General features: G+C 35.2%; 1 protein-coding gene across 3 annotated transcripts in view; it reads right to left on the bottom strand.

Annotated features, from left to right (window-relative positions):
- Positions 1-20,162, bottom strand: part of LOC122577745 (lachesin-like) — a 179,946-nt gene that overhangs the window by 34,657 nt on the left and 125,127 nt on the right. For 2 of the 3 annotated variants that reach the window (XM_043749272.1, XM_043749275.1), the window contains exon 3: positions 9,794-9,954. In XM_043749272.1, the coding sequence (XP_043605207.1) occupies positions 9,794-9,954 (161 nt within the window). The remainder of the gene's footprint in view (positions 1-9,793; positions 9,955-20,162) is intronic. The other variant, XM_043749273.1, reaches the window with a different exon arrangement.

The following is a 20,162-nucleotide window of genomic DNA, read 5'->3' as shown; positions in this document are numbered from 1 at the left end:
TCTTCTCGCTCATACCCTCCTTCCACGACCACCTAACTTCCCTCTTTCGTCTTCTTTTTCATCCTTCTCGTTTTCTTCCCTACCTTATCCCCTTTTCTCTGTTCGTACGACTGCATTCTCCCCTGTTCACCGACTATTCTTTTATTTTCTCGACTTCTGTTTTCGGTAGCGAGCTACGGCTGTTCCTTTCAACGGCATGCAGATAAATGGATAAGCTTGCTAATTAAAAGTTTCGCAGGGCCCGATCCCTTTCTTCGTATCCTGCTGCTGCTTCCTGTTGGTCACCCATTCCTCTTTTTCGTCACCCCTCCTCTCACGCTGTCTAATGTTATTTCATCGTCTTCCTATTCTCCTTCATCCGTTTCCGTTTCTTCTGCTTGCATTTGGCCTCTCTGCTCGCGCTTCGTTATATTCAAACGGCCACCGGTTCTATTTGGTTGCCGCTGCCGGCCGGCTTTACGCTCGAGATTTCAGAAAGCATTATTCCCTCACTAGCTTTTGTTCCCCGGCCTCTGCTTTTTGCAACTGGGGACAACTTTAAATGTTAGTATTTATTACTGCAGAGTGCTCGGTTCGCAGCAGATTACTGTGACGGTTTTACACGCGCAGCATCGCGCGATTAACCGATTGTATCAAGCGACCCGTATGATATTGCGGCTTACGCGTCTACGGCTACACGTGACCGTCAGTTTTCTTCGTCATCATCGGCTGTTTTCATCGGTAGAAGGGTTGCACGGTTTGTTGAATCCCGTCGCTTGGTTAACGATTCAATTTGCTTCGGCCTGTTGGCTATTTTATTTTACTTGTTTTCAGATTTATTTCTTTTATTTATTTCTCCTTCCCGTCGAAAGGTCTCGTAGCTTTGCAGCGATTGGTCACGAAAATTTTTTTTATAAAAATGTCATTCTACTACTATGGTATCGTGTCTATACTATGCGAAATGAATTTTAGGTTTCGAGATTACTTTGTTGGTTCTTTGACATTGCACGGTTCGGCAGCGCTAAGCCATGCGAGCTACTTATATCATGTAAAATAAGAATCTGTCTTCAAAAGATAGCTTTATAAAGCTTAAGTTTTATCTTTATAGAATTTTACAAGGATTGGTTGTTTCGAGATATTTAATTCCTAATATTCTTCTTCGTGAAGTCCGCGGTAACTAGCGCTGATGTTTATGCTTTTCTCGAGGACATTGTAATAAAGTTGCGCCTGTCTTTTATATGTAAAGTTTCTTCATAGTTGACGTTTCTTTGTTCGTACTTTTATCAAAGTTTTTTCCCTTTCATTTCTTTGTGTGTATGGATGATACACAGGATATTTCTATAGTATCTGTTTCTAGTAAACTTGTTACAGAAATACAGTCGGTCGATTCGTCGCGTCAACCATTTGTAAGTGGAATTGACGTGTAGATGTCCTTTTTTATTCTTAACTTACGTTAATTTAACTTAGTATATTAAATTAGTCACTCGGGGACTAAAATATTGTCAACGGGATATTTTAATTTATCACTTTGATACCATTTTATTTTTGCATGTAATTTAGAAATAAATGGGATATACGTAATCTAGAAATAAAATATCTAATTAGTCACCGTAGTAAATTATAACGACTGCTTTTATGCGTTTTTCATTCGTCAAATTCAATACTGAGAATCGACGGGAATATCGTTTCTTTGAATTATAGTCGTTTTTATGCAATTTTTTTATAATTAATAGGCATAACACGATATTGCAAGGAACCGTAACAATAAACGACGGATTCGATTTTTTTTTCCCCGTTTATAACGAAATTTATGTACGCCAGACCAATGACGGATCGAAGATAAAATAGAGAAAGGTACGTGACGACCATCGTCGATAGGAAATAATATTTCTAAAATATGACCTGGATTGCTTTTATTCCTCTCTTATTCTGTTTGTTTAGGTAATAATCCTTTGAAATGTTGGTAGCATACTTTTACTGTATAGGCTAAATATAATATCAATATCGAACGTAGGTCACAGAAAGCAATATAAAAATTATTTGAGAAATCTAGATACTTCTTTGGAACAAAAATCGTTTTTGAATAATTTTCATTGCTTGTAGAAAACGTTTTATCGGACATGTAGGATTTTTATAAGTTAAGCTTTCGAACGAGATAACAATTCCTATAAATTTTAATAATTTCTCAATGGTTTTTCAAGTTCACTTCATTTTTCGTAAATGTCAAAATATTTATTATAGGAAATACATAAGTGCATTTAGTGTTTCCAACTTTATGAGATCTATTTCTTTATGGGCGATCAGTTTCAGCGTGTATTATTTGCATCATCGGCTACAAAATTCATCGGATACTTCATGTAGTTCACATGTTATGCTGTTAATTAAACAGATTACTTCGCGGCGTGTACCAGGGAGATATGAATTTTGAAACCGTCTGCTTTTGATACATGTACATTCGTCCGAGGCAAAGGCTTAACTTAATCTTCCCGACTTTGACGTAATTAGTATCGTGCGCTAAACAAGATAAAATTTGGCGGAACATATTTATGAATCTGTACATTTCTTCCCTTGGACATACCTCATTTTTCAACTTTCGATTAACTGTTTAATGTTCCCGAATCCCGACGATCTCCTGTACAACTTGTATTGATGCCTCTGATATAAGTATTCGTTTAAATCACGGTTTTATCTAGCCGCTATTTTATTCGTTTCGACAAACGAGTAACGTATATTTCAGATACGGTGATCCGTGAGTATTGATCGCTATAGGGAATTTTCTCGATTCAACGTTTTATTTAAAAATAGGAAACGGACGAACCAATGAGTTTCTTCTATTCTGACTTGCAATTTTTTATAAAACACTATTCACCGACAATATCAAAGATTTTCAACTGGAGTCATAATTTCTGTTAACAGTAAAAATGCAATTTTGTGAAACGAAGCACATAATCTATACAGTGTATCCTGATAATGAGAAAATTAATAAAATTACTCTGTCGAGGGAATCACTTTTCAAGCATTTTAAACACAATTACAAATTATATTTACAAAGCTTTGGTATTTAAACGTATCAAAAACGAACGAAAGAGTTTCTTCGGGACTTGGCTATAGAATCTCCACCAGTTCCATAAAAACCCTGATAATTCCACTAGAGAAGGCGTCTATCTTATTAGAAATTCCTTCGTCGAGCGTCTGTCACAAGACTCTCTAATCTTTGGACTTGGAGGTTCTTCATTTCGTAGAATTTCAATTTCGCAAGAACCAAAGCATTTATATTCTCCAGACTTGGTGGTACAGCTATTCTTTACAAAATCGTACTTTCTCTTAAACATTGTGGCATATTGTGACGCGTACACTTAAGCGCGTTTAAGACGAATTACGTTTTATGGCTACGCATGTGTGTTACAGCCACGATGAACGAGTAATTATTTTAACGTGCGAAACGCAATACGATTTTTCCGTGCCCATAAAAGAGTTTCGTCCTTTTTTTCTTTTACAATGAAAACGGTTATTTCCTTCGTTTGAGATTACTTGTTCAGTCATTTTTCTTGGGTGGCATCCTTTTTTTTTCCTTTTGATGATAGTAGTAAATAATTCTTTTGCGATGAGAAAGAGAATGGCAAATGTGCGACGCTCGCTCATAAATCTCTTTAAAGACCGTGTTTAAGAGGAGCAATGGATATGGTAATAATAGATTATAAACAACGGAGTGGAGCTATTTCAGAATTGTCTCAGTGAATTTCGAATTTTATCTCGAGGTTCTGTTATACTGCATACGACAGGCTTTCGTTGAATGCGAAGCTTTATGCGTTTTGACGGATCAGCTTCCGATGTCTCGTGATTTTCGTTCAAAACGAGCCGGTACTTCGTTGAATAATTCGCCGTGGAGCTGTTAAAAATCGTTTGAGAACGATAAATTCAATCTAATATTTCTGGCGATTCGACCATTAATAATAATTCGACGATTGAAGAGAACCCGTTAAATTGGTTAAATCTACCAATAATTAACGCTACAGAGTATTTTCGGCAGTTAATGAATAACTGAAGCGATAATTAATTTCGTTCGATCCTTAAAAAGAATAATGGAATTGTAATTTTTATGGCACTATTTGGTTTCGTTCAATTTCGAGAAATTTGTACTTTAAAGTTTGTTCGTAATGAAGATAGTTTTTCATTTTTCATTTCCTATTTTCGTGAACTCTTTAACTCGATGATAAATCCTACCAACATTATCTTAATTTATTCTCTGCTTGTTATTGTAATCCAAATATTTGACAAAAAATATCTTACGTTTGTTATATATTTTATATACATCATTTAACCCTTTCATTCCAAAGTTATTTAGCAACTGTAAACGTTTGTTTGTAATTTTTCTACCTAGCGCGTTATCTATTATTTTCTAATGATATTTTATTCAATGTAGGAAGAATTCAAAATAGGAATGAATATTTCGTTCGATAATTTAAAAAACGTCAGTGCAATTATAGTGGAAACGAAGGGGTCAAATGAATTTTTAAACGCTTGGTTTCTCATCAGCTTAATTTATTAGTTCACTTTACTATTTCTTATTAATTCATTTACTAGTTATTATTTCTCTACATTCATTCTATAAAATCTGACATCACGTGTTCTCTAACATACACCTGATATCTAGAGCCTCTTTTACTTTCTATCTTCTACCAACGATTAATCCGCCTCTTTTATTAATCTTATTTAATCTAAATTAATGCTTATTGAAAAACATGCTCATGCAACCTCTGTCATCACCTTCTGTTATCATATAATCATGCATCAAGGCATGCCTTTTATAAGTGAGAATTCATAGATACGCTAAGAACAATCTGATATTCAACACTCGACTCGATCGTCGAGACCCCGCTATTACTTACGACGCATAACACATCTTAAACATTGTGCACTCAACTGTCGTCCAATGCAGCTTGCATCATATTTCATCCCACGAACAAACAGTTTCAAGTGTGTTGTGCAATTGTGGAGAAACGTTTTGTGCGACATACGTCTGTGCGTTTATATATAGATCATATAAAATTTTTCTCCGTGGTGAATCAGCGGCCAACCGTGAAACCTAATCTCGTGTTTGTAGAATACCTTCTTTTCGTATTGGAAAGTACTAGGTTCAATAACGGGACGAATAAATTTTTGCTCGAACGATATTAAAACTTACGGTGTATTTTTTCGGTTCACTTATGGTGCTCTCGATATATATGAGTACTATAATTTAATCCGCTGTGATAATAAAAGTATAGTTACTGCAGTGATTAAACGGTGGCCATGTAATAATTATAAATATAGAATATTAAATTTTTTAAAATAAGATTTAGAATATAGTAAGAAAGCTTTATTACGAGAATTGTAATAAAATTTGGTAAAATTTTTCAGAAATTTGATAATGCTGAAATGTTCTAGAAGATTCACGATTTTAAAAAAGAATTTGTTATGTAAAAATACTTTCGATTAACTCCTTGGAGGAAATTTGCGAGCGTACAATAATTATCACGAGCAATCTCACGAAAGATCATTGTAAAGTTGTAACTAGTTGTCACGTTCCGGTATGTCTGGGCATCGCCAATGTTTCGTTCTGGAAGTTCCAATTATGGCGTTTAAGCGTCGAAGCTTAAATCTAAAAAGCCAAGAAGCCATTTATCATTGCAGTAGAATATCAAAATTAATTTTCTTGAATACACAAAGGATGATGTTCCCTCAAATGAATTTCCAAGATAAGATTCCAAATTCTCTTGGCTAATTTATCTTTGAATTACCTGCAGCGATTATTTCTCATTTCATATTAAAGTTTTTGCTACTCAAGCTTGAACATAAAATATTTCTCGATTGCAATACGATGAAAACTGATGATATCAGCAGTCCGTGCGGGAAAGCGAAAATCATCATGGTAAAACTTGTATTTCTGACTGGTATATCACACTATAGTATACATTTATTGCCGACTATTCATCGGCGCGTGAATGAAGATTAAGCTTTTCGAGTACGCTTGTTTAAGTTGCTCGTCTTGGTGGATACACGCCACCACGAACAACCACTACGGAAGAATATTCACCGAGGCTTTCAGAGAGTTGCGTGAAGGAATATTCGAGCTGGAAACGCGAAAAATATCAGCTCGTGAGAAATCTAATGTGAGGTAGCTTGAAAATTTCTCGAGAGCATTTTCGTTCAAAGGAAACACTGTGTTTAAAATTTCCACTGCTATATCAAAACTTTTATATTTACCTGTAGTTCGCAATTTCTTTTTCTATTAGTAAAGTGATTTAAACGAACTTAAAAAAAAAGAATAGATTGAAATTTTTTTGTGTGGTATCGAAAAGAAATTCGGAGAATTTCGTGATATATGAAATATCTCGATAGAACCCCCGATAAATGAATGAAAAATAAAATTTGAAGAGTTAAAATTTTCTGATTTCATTTCTTGTTTGTTTAACACGTTTCCTTGCGTAAGTCGAAAGATATCAGATGGTTAGGCCAGAGTGATTTGTCATTCAGCGTATTCGCAAAGGGGCAAAGATACTCGGTGTGTTTACGGCCGTATATATGCGCATACATTTGGCGCAAGACTTTAACCGGGACTCTTGATCATGAGGATGAAAATGAAAATGATAATTTGTCGTATACGAATCAGCAAGTCAAATAGCAGCAAGTTAGGCGGGTTCGCGCCTTCGGCCGCGTCTCGCTGCGCTCCAGAAAGAATGATGATTTTCTTTCGTGGAACAGGCGATAATTGAAATTATGCATGCGTTTCCGAAACACATTTCTTTGTCTCGCCTTTCTCCACGTATCAATTTCATTCTCGTTTCGGATACTTCGAGACTTCGTTAAAACTGTTTTCGAATTGATGAAAATAAGAATGAATACGATTTATAATTATTTAAAGAGGAAGGAATTTTTATATCATTTTTAGAATCATTCCATTCGTCACCTTCGTTACGATAGTAAGTAATAAGAAAAAATTAAGAGGAGGTAGGGAACACTTTTAACTTCAGAAAATTCTTTTAGGAATACCTTTTCCATTTGGAAAGGTGCAAACGAGTGCAGCTTGGAAACAGCGAGAGGAAGATGGTGGATCGCAAACCCCGTTGGCAAAAAGAATCATTCATTTCCCGAGTTATAAAGTTTAAGGTTTCAAGGCTTAATTAAAGTCTACAGGGCAACTTTCGACGAAAATCTCTTCGAAAAGAAATATTCTCTTCGCCGACTCTACCGTACAGTAAGAAATTCGTTCAACAAGTGGAATCGTAAAACTGTCAAATATATTTCCACGAATTTTACTTGTGAAATTACCGCTTTTGTTTGTCCAAGATAATCAAGAGAATATATCGATTTATAAGAAGCTCTAACTTGGATATTAACTGTCATCTGGTTATTAATTTGGATGTTGTTATTAACTACAAAAGTTTTTAACCTGACATTTATGCTTTAACGCGATCAAATATATTTTTCATCGTAGACGACAAGTATACGAAAGATTATTATTTATTGGCGAAAAATGTAACTAATTCCGAATACTTGGAATGTTTTCTCTGCTGCAGAAATTAATAAATTAATGGCTGTTTGTTTCGTCGATAATCAATTTCGTTCGTTACACATTTGTGCAAAATATATTTCAAGTATGTATTTAGTTATTGAAATGAAAGATATCTAATAAAATATATCACCTGAATGACATTATCGAAAGCATGGAAGAAGAAGACTGGCTGAAACACGAATACAATTATTTCACTTTCAACAAACACGAATGTGCATATATATATCGTATGGAAGGTACATCGTTCTGATTTCTCTAGAGCATTGTTTTTTCCGACGGAAATAGGTAGATTGCAGTAGCCGGGAAAACATCAATGTTATTAGCTTTTTCGTACAGTTTTACCAATTAAATAAAAATTTGATATAATAAATAACTTCTATTAGCAATTTATTCGTTTATCATAAATAGTATTGCAATTATCGGAAATAATATTTTTGTTTTATTTATTCAACTGCATAAATATTTGAGTTCTCTGCATCGCTAACTAGAGCGGTATTAATTCGTTTTTTGTTAAACGCTGCATATTTATTGTTTATCATGTTCATATTGGTATCAAATATTTGCTATTTTTGTTATGTTAACAACATTTGATCTAAATGCAGATCTATGTCTTGTCATCAATGTCTGTCTCTTGCTCTATATCTTTTATGTTTCTTTCCTAAAATATTTACAGACTCAGTCCTTCAATTATTTTTTAGATTTTACTTTGCTGTGATGCATTCGTCGTATATTTTTGTATATAGTGAGCTCGAAAAAGAATTAGATTGGCAGTTTGGCTTTACAATTACTAATTTTCTGCTTATTCTTCATCTAATTTATCAATAGCTATAGTTTCGATTCCGCATAATCTACTTTCCAAGCTACTGCTATTTTTCAGATGCCTTAGACTGTTCGAACGGCAATGCCATTTTTTAAATATCTATATATTGCTCCGAGTGTTAATTTCAAAAAATAAATTTGTATTAATGCAAGTACTAAAAAATGGATCTGTCCATGAAACAGTCTAAGAATAAGCACATGCTACCTTGGTATCGATACGTAGCAGCGATTAGAAGGCCAGTTCACATCGATTGTTCATGATAACTCATGAGTGAAACAAATGTGAAATAACACGAGGATCTACACAGAGTGTTTCAAAATGATGGAGCGAAGGATTTTAAAATTTAGAAATAAACGTAAAATGAGAAGGAAACCGGAATTGATAGACATGAAATGCTTAGAAATATCAAGGAACATACATATTGTATTGACTGACTATTTCGTTTGATATATATATATAAAAAAAACATCTCTAGAGAATTAGCTCTGAAGCACCTGAGGAAAGCTGTTGATAATGAGGAAAGCAGGAGATGATGTCCTGCCAATTGCTCAAAAAATGACTCTCGACCGAGCAACTCCTGTAAACTTTATCTATTATATAAACCTATATCCATAAACTCTACTATAGTATGAAATGTACTTATAATATAATATAATAATATAATATAGTACAATATCTGTAATCAGCGGTATATTTATCGCATATGAAACACTCTGTAAAACGTAAAATGAGGAAACACGGTCGAAGGAAACTACGCCTGAAACAATCTGGTGTCATAGTTGTCATCGTGTATAGGTACACAGTGAAAGAGAGACAATATGCACGAACTTTTCGCAAGCTATCGTCTGCTATTCTGCAAGTTATTCTTTCTCTCGTTCTTTCTTCCTATCGTTCTGTAATCGCGGGTTCTTTTCACGTCTATCTTCTTTCTTTTCGTTCCGTTTCGTTTCTTTCTACTCTTTTCGCGTGTTTACTTTTTTCTCGCGTGTCTCGTTACCAAGAGGAACCACCTTCCGGTCGACAAGGTCCGGCGTAGAGAAGCCGTAAGGGAGAACGAGGGAGGAAGGAAGGAACGCCGCGGAAGAAGAAAGAAGTATGCTCGAAAAGTTTAAGTCACGCGGGCTGGCACGTTTCAGTTCATGTGCAGCGGTTCTATATCGGCTGATGGGTGAAAATGGATGTCGTACAGAGAGAGATGCTTTAGTGATGGTGGCGGCTGCTGCGGTGGTTTTCTTTTTCATAGCTGGCAGTGGTGCAGTTAAATGCAGTGCTGTGAGGTGCAGGCACACGCGCATATAAGTAGTGCAGTAGTAATAGTAGTAGTGATGGTAGTAGTAGTAGTAGTAGTAGGTAGTAGTAGTAGTAGTAGTAGTAGTAGTAGTAGTAGTAGATAAGGTAGTCCATTACAGGCGGACACAGGTTAATGGTAAAATAGTTACCCGGGCCTTGGCGCCGCCAGAGTGATCTCCGCTCGCGGAGGAGGAAGGACTCACCCGGTATCCACCGAGGTTGCTCACCACGCAGGTGAAGGTTGCGTCTCGACCCTGCGAGATCGTTAAGTTCTCCAACGGGTATGTGAAGTCTGGCTCGAGCCCCGTCACTGTAACAATCAATCGGCCGTTTTTTTCATCGAATAATTGGTCATTTTTTTAAATGCGTGCATATTTATCTTTCTTTATCAGTCAGATAACAGATTTAAACATCTACTAAGCCGTATTTCATTAGATTTAGATCATTGTTTATATCTATTTCATTGTTATTATTTATAGTTTACTCCATATTCAAATTTCACGATATAACGACAGGGAAATGTATGAAAATTATTTTTAATATTCAGCGACAAAAATTTCGTCGACGTTAACGATATCAGAGCATAAAATGTAATGAAAAGAGAAATGTGTCAAAAAATGTGTGAAAAAAGAGTAGCGAAGCCCTGATATAGGTCGAAAGTTTCCAAAATAGCATGTATGGATAAAATAAAATACCAATATGTAAAACGCGCAAGCTGTGCATTGTGAAACGGATTGACCTTTTGTTCGAATTACTAAAAAAAGCTATTTTTGGCTATGTTATGTTAGTTTCCAGAAATGTGTAGTTTCGCAAACTACATATTAAATTATTTTATATTTTTCTTCGTTCATTATAAATGAGAAAAACTTTCCGTAAAGGGACGGGAGCGGTAGCATATTCTTATAGATTAAAATGATTAGATAATAATTAATGATAGAAAAAAAATGACGGTGAACATAAACCGAGGCTTGAAGAAGAGTCTAATTTCTAGAGACATCAGGTTTCTTAAGGGAATGTTATCTGCGAAGCAAGCAACGTCGAAAAGTTTTACTGGCGCACACTTTGGATGCTTTATCTTCGCTGGTATGAAGCAGCGCGGAAAATTCTGCTCCTCGAGATTTTTATTTTATCTTCTTCTTTTAAAGAGAATTCTACTATCTCTAAGGAAATGCCTTTTTTTAAGCAAATAGCCCCGATTTGGCAATGATTTCAGCGCGAATTTTTCACAGAACAAGGTGTTATGTTCGTAACTAAGAAATATGTTGATACGCGATATGTTAAATTGCGAATTTGTATACAGGGTCAAGGTGCATGGATCATATTACTAAAGCAAAAATGTCCTTATAATTTACAATACTCGATACAAATGGAAAAATTACCTTTCGATCAATTACTAGCAATTTCTCGTAATCGTAGAACCTTCCAAAACCGTTCAAAATCGTAGGTATGCGTAGCATGTGTAATTGAAATTCACGAACTGTTACATCGGGTTACGAGAAACGAGGAACTGAAAATTTAAGGGGTGTAAGGGATTAAAAGGTAAATTCACAGGAGAAAACGTCCAGGGTATAAAAAGTGCTAGAGATAATATTACTCCAACTCGTAGAGAAGAGAGATAATCGCTCGCATAACTAATGTTTAGGGTTATAGATTAATCTTTATTCTTCGCTTTTTTTCTTTTCCTATACGGGTATGAATAATACATTATTAAAATCTCGGTATGGTTAAGGTATTATATTCTTCCAAAATTTCTAGGGAAGGCGATAGGTAAAAGCAAGAAATATTTTCGCGGAACTTTTTCGATAAAGAGAGATGCTTTTTAAAACAGACGAAGAACAAAGAGAATTATACATGATATAAATTCATGAACATATCTTAAATAGTAAATACGTTTAAAAATGTTTGAAATTATGTTTTTGAAAAATATAGAAATTGAAAAATAAGAAATGTATTACATAGACAATTTCTAAAAGTTTATATATGTTTTTCATGTAGCAGATGTTACTCATATCGTAACATAACATTTGATTATCACGTTATTATTTGATATTGATATTGTTATTTGATGAAAAGTTAGTAAATGCAGGTGATCGACGATAATAGAGGAAAATTGTAATGGAAATTTAAATGAATGCATATTTTCAGATGAAATTAAATTACTACATTTTCCAATGAATATATGTATATATTATTATATAAATAAATATAAATATAAATATATAATTATATATATTAATTATATTATATATATTTGGTCATATTAATTATATATAATTTCATCGGTGAAAGTACAAACATTTCAAGTAACAAATCATTTACCTTCCATTCGTTTGTTCAACAATTGCTTTTCAGAATTACTGATCCGAAATATATAGTTTCAATATATAGACTGATAATTATATATAGAATAATAATTTACAGACTAATAATCATATATAGACACGCTACGACATATATTTCAAATCTAAAATAATTTCAAATATACGTTCATCTTTCTATACTCTCATCTTGAATTTGCCAGGTAGTGGCGTCAAACTCTTTGATTCGTTATCCACAAAGTATTTCTTCCGATTATAAAATAAATATATGCGCATATTCATGTGGAAATCTCGTGAAATTGACTATTTTATGTCGCGCACGATAAGATATTACGTTTTGTATAAAATGCAGAATCGAATTAACTGTATTTCATGTAAACGAATTTTGTACGAAAATGAACCGATAAATTGCGAAACGAAATACGGAATACTGTCAAATTTTTTAATTAGAATTTATATCAATTTCTTCAACACCTCTTTTTCCTTTTAAATATCCCATGCTATCTGACAAAGCACTAAAATATCATGGAAAATATTAAATTATAACAATTTTCAAGCTAACAGTATCAAAGCATAAGAAAAGGGTGATGTATCATGAATACACCAAATTGTATTCGTTCTATGCCATTTTACCGTGTCTTACGATATTATTTCAATTTCTAACCATCTTAAAGATATAGGTTGTCCCAGTTATGTGGAAAGCCCTGTAGAGAAGCGCATTGAGAAGTTCGCGTAAATCGTATTACAATGAAAAATTAGAGGGAAGCTTCAGCGGTATCTCTAACGCAGCTGGAACGACAGTTATGCAATCGAACATATATCACCGGTGAGCTATCGCGAAATAAAGGTGCGCTCAATAAAACGCCGGCGTCGCTTCGGGAAGAAACTGATTCACCCTATAAACTTTTTTGCTCTTTTCAAGAAAAACGCATACGTGCGGATTTCGAATTTACCTCGCGACGAGTGGTTCGCCGCGATACCTTCTAACAAGGAACAGAAAACCGTCATGACGATGGTTTCGATAGTTAGGCAAGAATTTTTGTCGCTCAGATTTTCCACAAATACGAATGTGTACTGGTTTACGAAAGTATTTGAACATATGCTATAGAAAACTTTTATATTCACATTAAGGTGTCGTATGAAATATTTTACAATTTTATTAGTACGGTTATGAGACTCGATTATCATGATATTGGTAAAGTTTGAAATCTATCTAAAAATGTATATTCCTGCATTAAATTGAACGCCAAGTACATGCTTTTAAACATTTTCATTCAATTATAGATTATTATTTTTCATTCATTATGAAGAATTTGTGGATCCTGTTGGGATAGGCTTTTCATGACACTTTTTGGTGGCACATTTTTTTTAATTGGCCAGAAGATAAGAGAAAAATAAATGGGAAAGATTTTTTGAAATATCAAATGTCATTTACGTGAATGCAGGTCAGCAGTTTATGACAGTTTGTATGGAAGTACGCAACCATTAAAAACTCTTTCAACCTCAAAAATCATTTCCAATATTTGCTCGCTCACTAAAATTCGGTTACACGTGCACGCACGATAAAGAGAAACAATGCTTGTTTTAAATAAACTGCAAAAATCTTATCTATGCTATCGCATAACGTACATGTATTGTAAACTGTGAATGCACAAAGTGAGCAAAGATAGTAAATGGAATTTCAAGCAGAAAGCGACGAATTACTTTTTTCAAATGCGTGCCGTAATTGTAGCGTTTGAAGAAAAATGTCTTGGAAAAAAGATAAAGGCAGAAACATTTGTTCATTATTTTCTGTATAACATAGATAGTTCGATCTTTCATTATATATTGTATGTACAGTTACAATTCTGATAAATTAATTTTAGTCTTTTAACGAGGGAAACATATTTGGATTTTACATTAATTTCATATATCACGCGAGTCGGGAATATTTTTTGCTTTCCTTAATTAGTCTTTCAAAATCAAGTACATAAAGTTTTGGATCATAAACATAAGAAGGAGGATTTACATAGTGTCTCATATCCATAAACGCAAATATTAACGTTGCCATTGCCTAAACACGATCTGCAGTAGAGCATCTTAAATCAGCAATTACGCGCTCAACCCTGATCGTTCGCTCACTTCCGTCTCTCATTACCGATTTCCTCGTCTTGTTATTTTCTTGCTAACTAGAACCAGTTCCGTTCGATATTCGACTCAAATTTATGCTCTCCCACAAACATGTAAATTTTCCAGTGCACGAAACATCGTCTAAGCTTTAAACGAATGAAACGAGGGAGCGAACTTCGCGATTAATCAATTTATTGCAACAACCTTCTCACACGAATTACTCGATTCGTCGAAAAGAAATGGTACTCGTTTGGATAGGCAAACACATGAGGCGAGGCGTGAGATACGTTTTTTAAGCGAAGCACGTGTTGCATAGACGATGTTTCTTGTCAAAAATTTCTAATAAAAATTTCAATGAATCCGGAAAGTTTTTGATTGGCCCTTACGATTTCGTACGGTAGGTGATCGCGTCCTGTGTTAAGCGTTTTTGGTTACAAATTCGTGTACACAGCACGCGCGAACGATTGAAAGTTGAGAACTCGAGGGAGTTTCCTCGGTCGATCAAAGACGACAGGAGAAGCGAGCTAAAAATTTATTTCATCGAGATCCAAGAGCGTGTCGTGTGTTCCCTGGCTAAAAACCATGGAGGTTCATGCGATGATCGCGAGATATTAATATTTAGAATTCGTCCGTTTTGTTCTAGGGATCGTCTAAAATAATTTACGTATTCTTTCTCTGGCCTCCGGCGCGCAGTTTCGTGAAAGCTCCATACAGCTATGCGATATTGGCATCTAAAATATTTCCGTGAACTGTTAATATTGCAACGAGACAACTCAAGGAGGAAAGTTATTGCTCGCCAGAGTCGAAAATATATAATGCACGTTTCGAATCGATGATCGGAGAGACTGGTCGACGACTAGCATTGCGGACCTACTTCCACCAGAAATTTTAAAGCGCGAATATAATGTTTATAATGTTTAGAAAGAGAGAACATAACGTTTATAATGTTTAGAAATTGATTTTTCTATAACACTAGAACTACCGATAGTTAACACGAAGCTATTTCTACCAAAACCAACTGAAATGACTGGTCTTTAAAAAATACGTAATAATAGAATATTTTTATATTTATTGATTTATTACTTTCTTGCAGAAGGAATTCCATGTTATGTAGTACATGTTTGGTATTATTAATCTATGATCCCTAAACGAGGGTTGACACATTTATAAAATTGTAGAACCAGTCATTTTAACTGGTGTGGTATTTCTAGTGTTGGGATTTAGCGATCTAGCGATCGATCCGGAATTTTCCTGATAACTGATATCATCATATCGAATGATACGCAGTGAAAATTTTAAAAACGTGTGGGTAGTTGTATAAAGCGAGGAAACTGGTTAATTGGGGTTCGATAAACAGATTGCAGGTCTCTTTTATACTTTGATAAGTACCAGTCGTTTTGACTGATATTGGTATAAGTAGCCTTTATACAAAATTATTTTGAGTTTGAATACATAAAAAATAAAAAAAAATTCATTATATTATCTTTTTAGTTATCGTTGCGAAAGTCATTACATTATTGCGGAAAAATATATAACATGAAGTAGGAATTTTGAAACCAGTCAATTTGACTGGTCTGGTAGTTTCAGTGTTAAACATGACAGAGTTTATATTGTGTGGTCTACGGTAGATTAGCACGCCGTTTCCTCTTTCAATGAAATTTCTACCTGTTTTAAGAGCAATTCTTTTAATTTAATCTTCATACTGGTTTTTCCCACAAATTTTGTGTGTCAAAATATCAAAAATATCAACGGCATCCCTGTATTCCTATTAATCCTTTCATCGCTAATTCTGAACACCTCTAAACGACGTATCACCCACTCAATTCAATAATCGTCCCCGAATTGTAGAAAATCATCGAATAAGGTCCGGTGGTGAGATACGTGGAAAAGAACAATGTTAGCACGCTGATCGATAAAAGGAACAAAAGGGATATCAAATCGCGACTCGCATCGATTGTCAAGGATATCACGCGGTCGGTAATGATGAGCGTTATATTGTGCGACAAGAGGATGGCAATGGCGTTGTACGAGAGGAGGCAACAGAGCCAACTGAATTTTACGAGGATATTTACATGAGCGCAATATTTTATAGAGCACTTAATGCTGGGTCACGTTCTGTCCCTCAGTGGCGAGGCGGCCATCTATGAATCAAAGTACGCTTTAAAGATTTCTTTCTCATACCGCCCTGTGCCACGGATAAGGAACTCGCTCAGGCTCGTACCTTGCCTAGAATATCTTACACGGTATCTCTCCGTCGCTTTCTTATTGTTCTCTTTCTTTCTCTCTCTCTCTCTCTCTCTCTCTCTTCTGCTTTCTTCCAATTTTCCATCTTTTTCATCTTTTCCATCTTGCAAGAGAAACCTGGTTTCGTTGCTCTCGTCTCTTCTTTCAACGAGAGATGCTTGTCTGTCTGTTAGTAATGCGCACGCTGCAGAAGAGTAGAACTTTCGTCGAAGAAAACGGAACGCCACTTGAAATTGGAAACGCGGAGAAACGCTAGAGTTGTTACGTTGTCGCGTACGATTTTGCTCGCATTGATCCCCCAACAAGTTGTACACACATTGAAGGTTAGAATGACGAGCGACGCCGAGACTTAGCGATAATTTTTATTAGAGGTTGTACATACATGGGTGAGTGTACATACGTGGTCGAGCATTTTTCGATAGGATCAGGTAAAGTATATTGTATAAGCGTAATAAATAATTTGTCACGTAATTCTTCGCATTCGGTTATAAACGATTTTTAAACGAATTACGAGCTATGAAATATTTGTACGGTGTGTAAACTAAAACGTTTGTTTAGTTTCTTAGAGTGAAAAATCAAGACAAGTTGATTCAGTGAATACGACGGTAGTTAATCGTAAAACTTAAACAATAGGATGAACGTGAGTAATATGAAAAGATTTATAATAAAACAGACGACGATAGGATTACGGTAATTAGCACTTACAATTACATAAGCTTAAGCGAGACGTGGACCATTAATTCTAATTGCCAGTATTTTCTCTCGGACATTCTCTTACTTTCGCTTCTTAATGCATTGTGGCAGTCGGCTTGGCAATTTCGTCTGCCTGGTGTTTCTATTGTTTAAATAATTTAAAGAATACGTATATTTACCTTTTGAGTGATTACATTAAACTGATCTATATTAACAAACGACAATTAAATATTCTTCTCTAGTCGTTATAAAAAATCAGAAACAATGCAGCAATTAAAATACATCACATTCTTCAAGTTATCTAGAATCAAAGGATGGAATTAAATTCAAATGGCACGGTAACATCCGATAACATCTGGATTAAATAGCAGTGCAATGCCAATTAAAAATTTGCATCTAGATAAATTATGTGCGTCATAAAGCAACGCATTAAAAAAGCCGAACTAATTCGCTGGGAACCTATTGATAGAGAGGGAGAAAATCTGGCGGAATCCCCGATTGCGCCGGTGTAAATATCAACGAAAGGGTGGTGTACGCGTGTGTACGCTAAAACGGCGCGCTTTAATTTCACGCGGCGGAACCTCGGCGGCGAATGCAATTACTCTTGCAATCAATTTAGATAACTCCCAGTAGAACCGGCACGTAATTGTTAACGCGATTATCCGGCTCAGCCGGCAAGTTGTGTAAGCTGGAACAACGGTCAAGAAGAAACGCGACGCGTCGCGAAAGGCGCCCCTTTTCACAAGAAAATCCGCCTTCGTTTGTAACGCCGACGAAAGCGAGCAACTTCGTCACGTTCAAGAAAAATGCCATTGGAACAGAGGAAATAAATTTTTTCACACGAGATTGGATATTTTTCTTTAAATTTTTTAGCTGCGCGATACGAAAATATCTTTTATTTGGAGTGCTTTTTCGAATTTTTTAACTGGTATTCCTGTGCAAAAAAAGCATAGGATCCTTTTTTCAGCGGATGTTATAACGTATTTAAACGCATGTTGTATGGATTGATGTTGAATACCGAAAAGCTGATCAAATACCAAGGCTGTGTTGGAATGGTACGTGAATTTACTGTTTAGGTTAGCAAATGCTCGTAGTGACGTGTATCAGCAGCGATACATTGCCTAAAACTGGGAATCGTGAATCTTGATGCTCCTACAATTATCTCTGGAGTAATAGCAGCACGAGCTTTAATTATTCGATTCATCATGGCTCCTGCAGTGGTAGATTGCTGTCGATAAACGTTCAACGTACTTATCAGCATATTATAGAGATACGTATAGAAGGAGTAATTAGAATTTGTGCTATTATTGCCTTATGAATATACAGAACATGAAAAATGGAGGTGTACAATATTTATCGAGTGTGATTCTACACATCGAGACAATGAGAAAAGTTCTCCTTTTTCGCTTGGAACTTTACGTGCATGTGTTCGATTAATATCTACTTTTGGTACGCTTCTTCGCAGTTTTCCAGTCACGCTAACAGAGACATTATTAATTCGGTAGAATGGGAATCACAGTACCGTGTAACTGTTTTCTTGATTAATGAATCTTTTTCCAGGGGTCCAGCCGAGGTTTTGACCGGTACACGTAGATTTCGTGCCAAAGAAGCCATCCACTCCTACTGTTCTGTTTCCCTTGATTTTGATAAATTCGAAGACGATGCGACGCCACGTAGAATAGATTGCAGTTCCGTGGACGAGTTCTGTCGGAGCGTTTGTTTCGCGGCTATTTATCGTGTTCTCGCTTTTAGAGGATTTGTCCCGCATAGGATAATCATTGTTAACCGTGTGATACGTACGAAATGTAAGTGGCAGCTTGAAAAGGATCAGGATTTGCATTGTATCTAGTGAGAGATTTATTGCGTACGATTATAGTATCCGAAATTGTTAATGGATTGGTGCTCGTTAATCTTAATGTTACAAATGAAAGTCATTAGGGTTTAACAAAATACCTATTATTACTTTTACTTATATGTTTGGACGTGCTATTGGATATTACAAAGGTGTTTGTGAAACCGCCACTTTCCTTAGTCTCCAATGTTCGTGTGACACGCGACACGATGCAGTTTTTGTTTTTCCACCGGTGCATTTCCACGCGTATCCGAAAATTTACAAGGGTAATACCACGGTGCACGGAACGATTCATCCAACTTTGCGACCCGTGATTTAATCCCTCGAAACTTGTACGGAGTATGAGTAACACGAAGAATATGAGATTATCGGTGTACGTTTGAATATATTCGGAATTATTTACCAGTTCATTCGTTCGTTTATATACGCCGCTCATTAATACACATAGTTAGGGGAACAAAAAAAGATCGGAGAAGAGAATGAAATTATTGAATTGTTGGAAAGGAAGGTAGCGAAACTTAAAAAAACCTCGATGTTAATCTACTTTCCTATGAATAGCTGCCACTAGTCGTTGAATAGCTTCTATAATTTTGTTACTCGAAGTAGTTTATCTTGGTTTCTATAGTATTCAATTTCTTGAGATTAAAATAATATTCTAGTGTACATAAATGGCACACATGGAATTAAACATTTCAGGTCCAATATTTTTTCCTTGGTCTTCGTCGTTATATCGAGCAACTCAGCTTTTCTATTGTTAATAGTTACATGTAATATCATAACGTTGGTTTTATAAATTCTTTCCAACTTTATTAAATATATAACTTTTCCAATAACCAAATAGCATTAAAAATTTCTTTTTTCTCTTCGTTTACTACTTCCCGAAAGAAGCTACTAAAATATTCGAATATAATATCGAATAAAACGATATTCGCGTATTTGGCCATTTTGATTAATTAATGGACGACTAACGGATACAGCGGATATTTCCGAGATAATACACATTTTATGCCGATGAGATATTAATCCTGAAATTAATAACGGCCACTTGTATTAAGTGTGATTCGTGACAATTAATATGTCTTTAAATAATGAATACAGGTAAGACAGTATCGTGAGTACTACAAATTGCAATTAAAATTAATTTGGATGAACGTTGATCCGGCCAACGATCGCAACATTATGTATTTGGTTTAACCAGCTGACAATGATTTTAATGAGTTTTTCACGTGACACTCAAGGATGCTCTCTTGCCGATTTTAATATCCGTCATAGACACGCACGCGTTTATGAGTGTCGTTCTTC

This window comes from Bombus pyrosoma, linkage group LG2 (genome assembly GCF_014825855.1).
Source record: "Bombus pyrosoma isolate SC7728 linkage group LG2, ASM1482585v1, whole genome shotgun sequence".
NCBI classification, from domain to species: Eukaryota; Metazoa; Arthropoda; class Insecta; order Hymenoptera; family Apidae; genus Bombus; species Bombus pyrosoma.
This window is presented reverse-complemented; position numbering and strand designations above follow the sequence as displayed.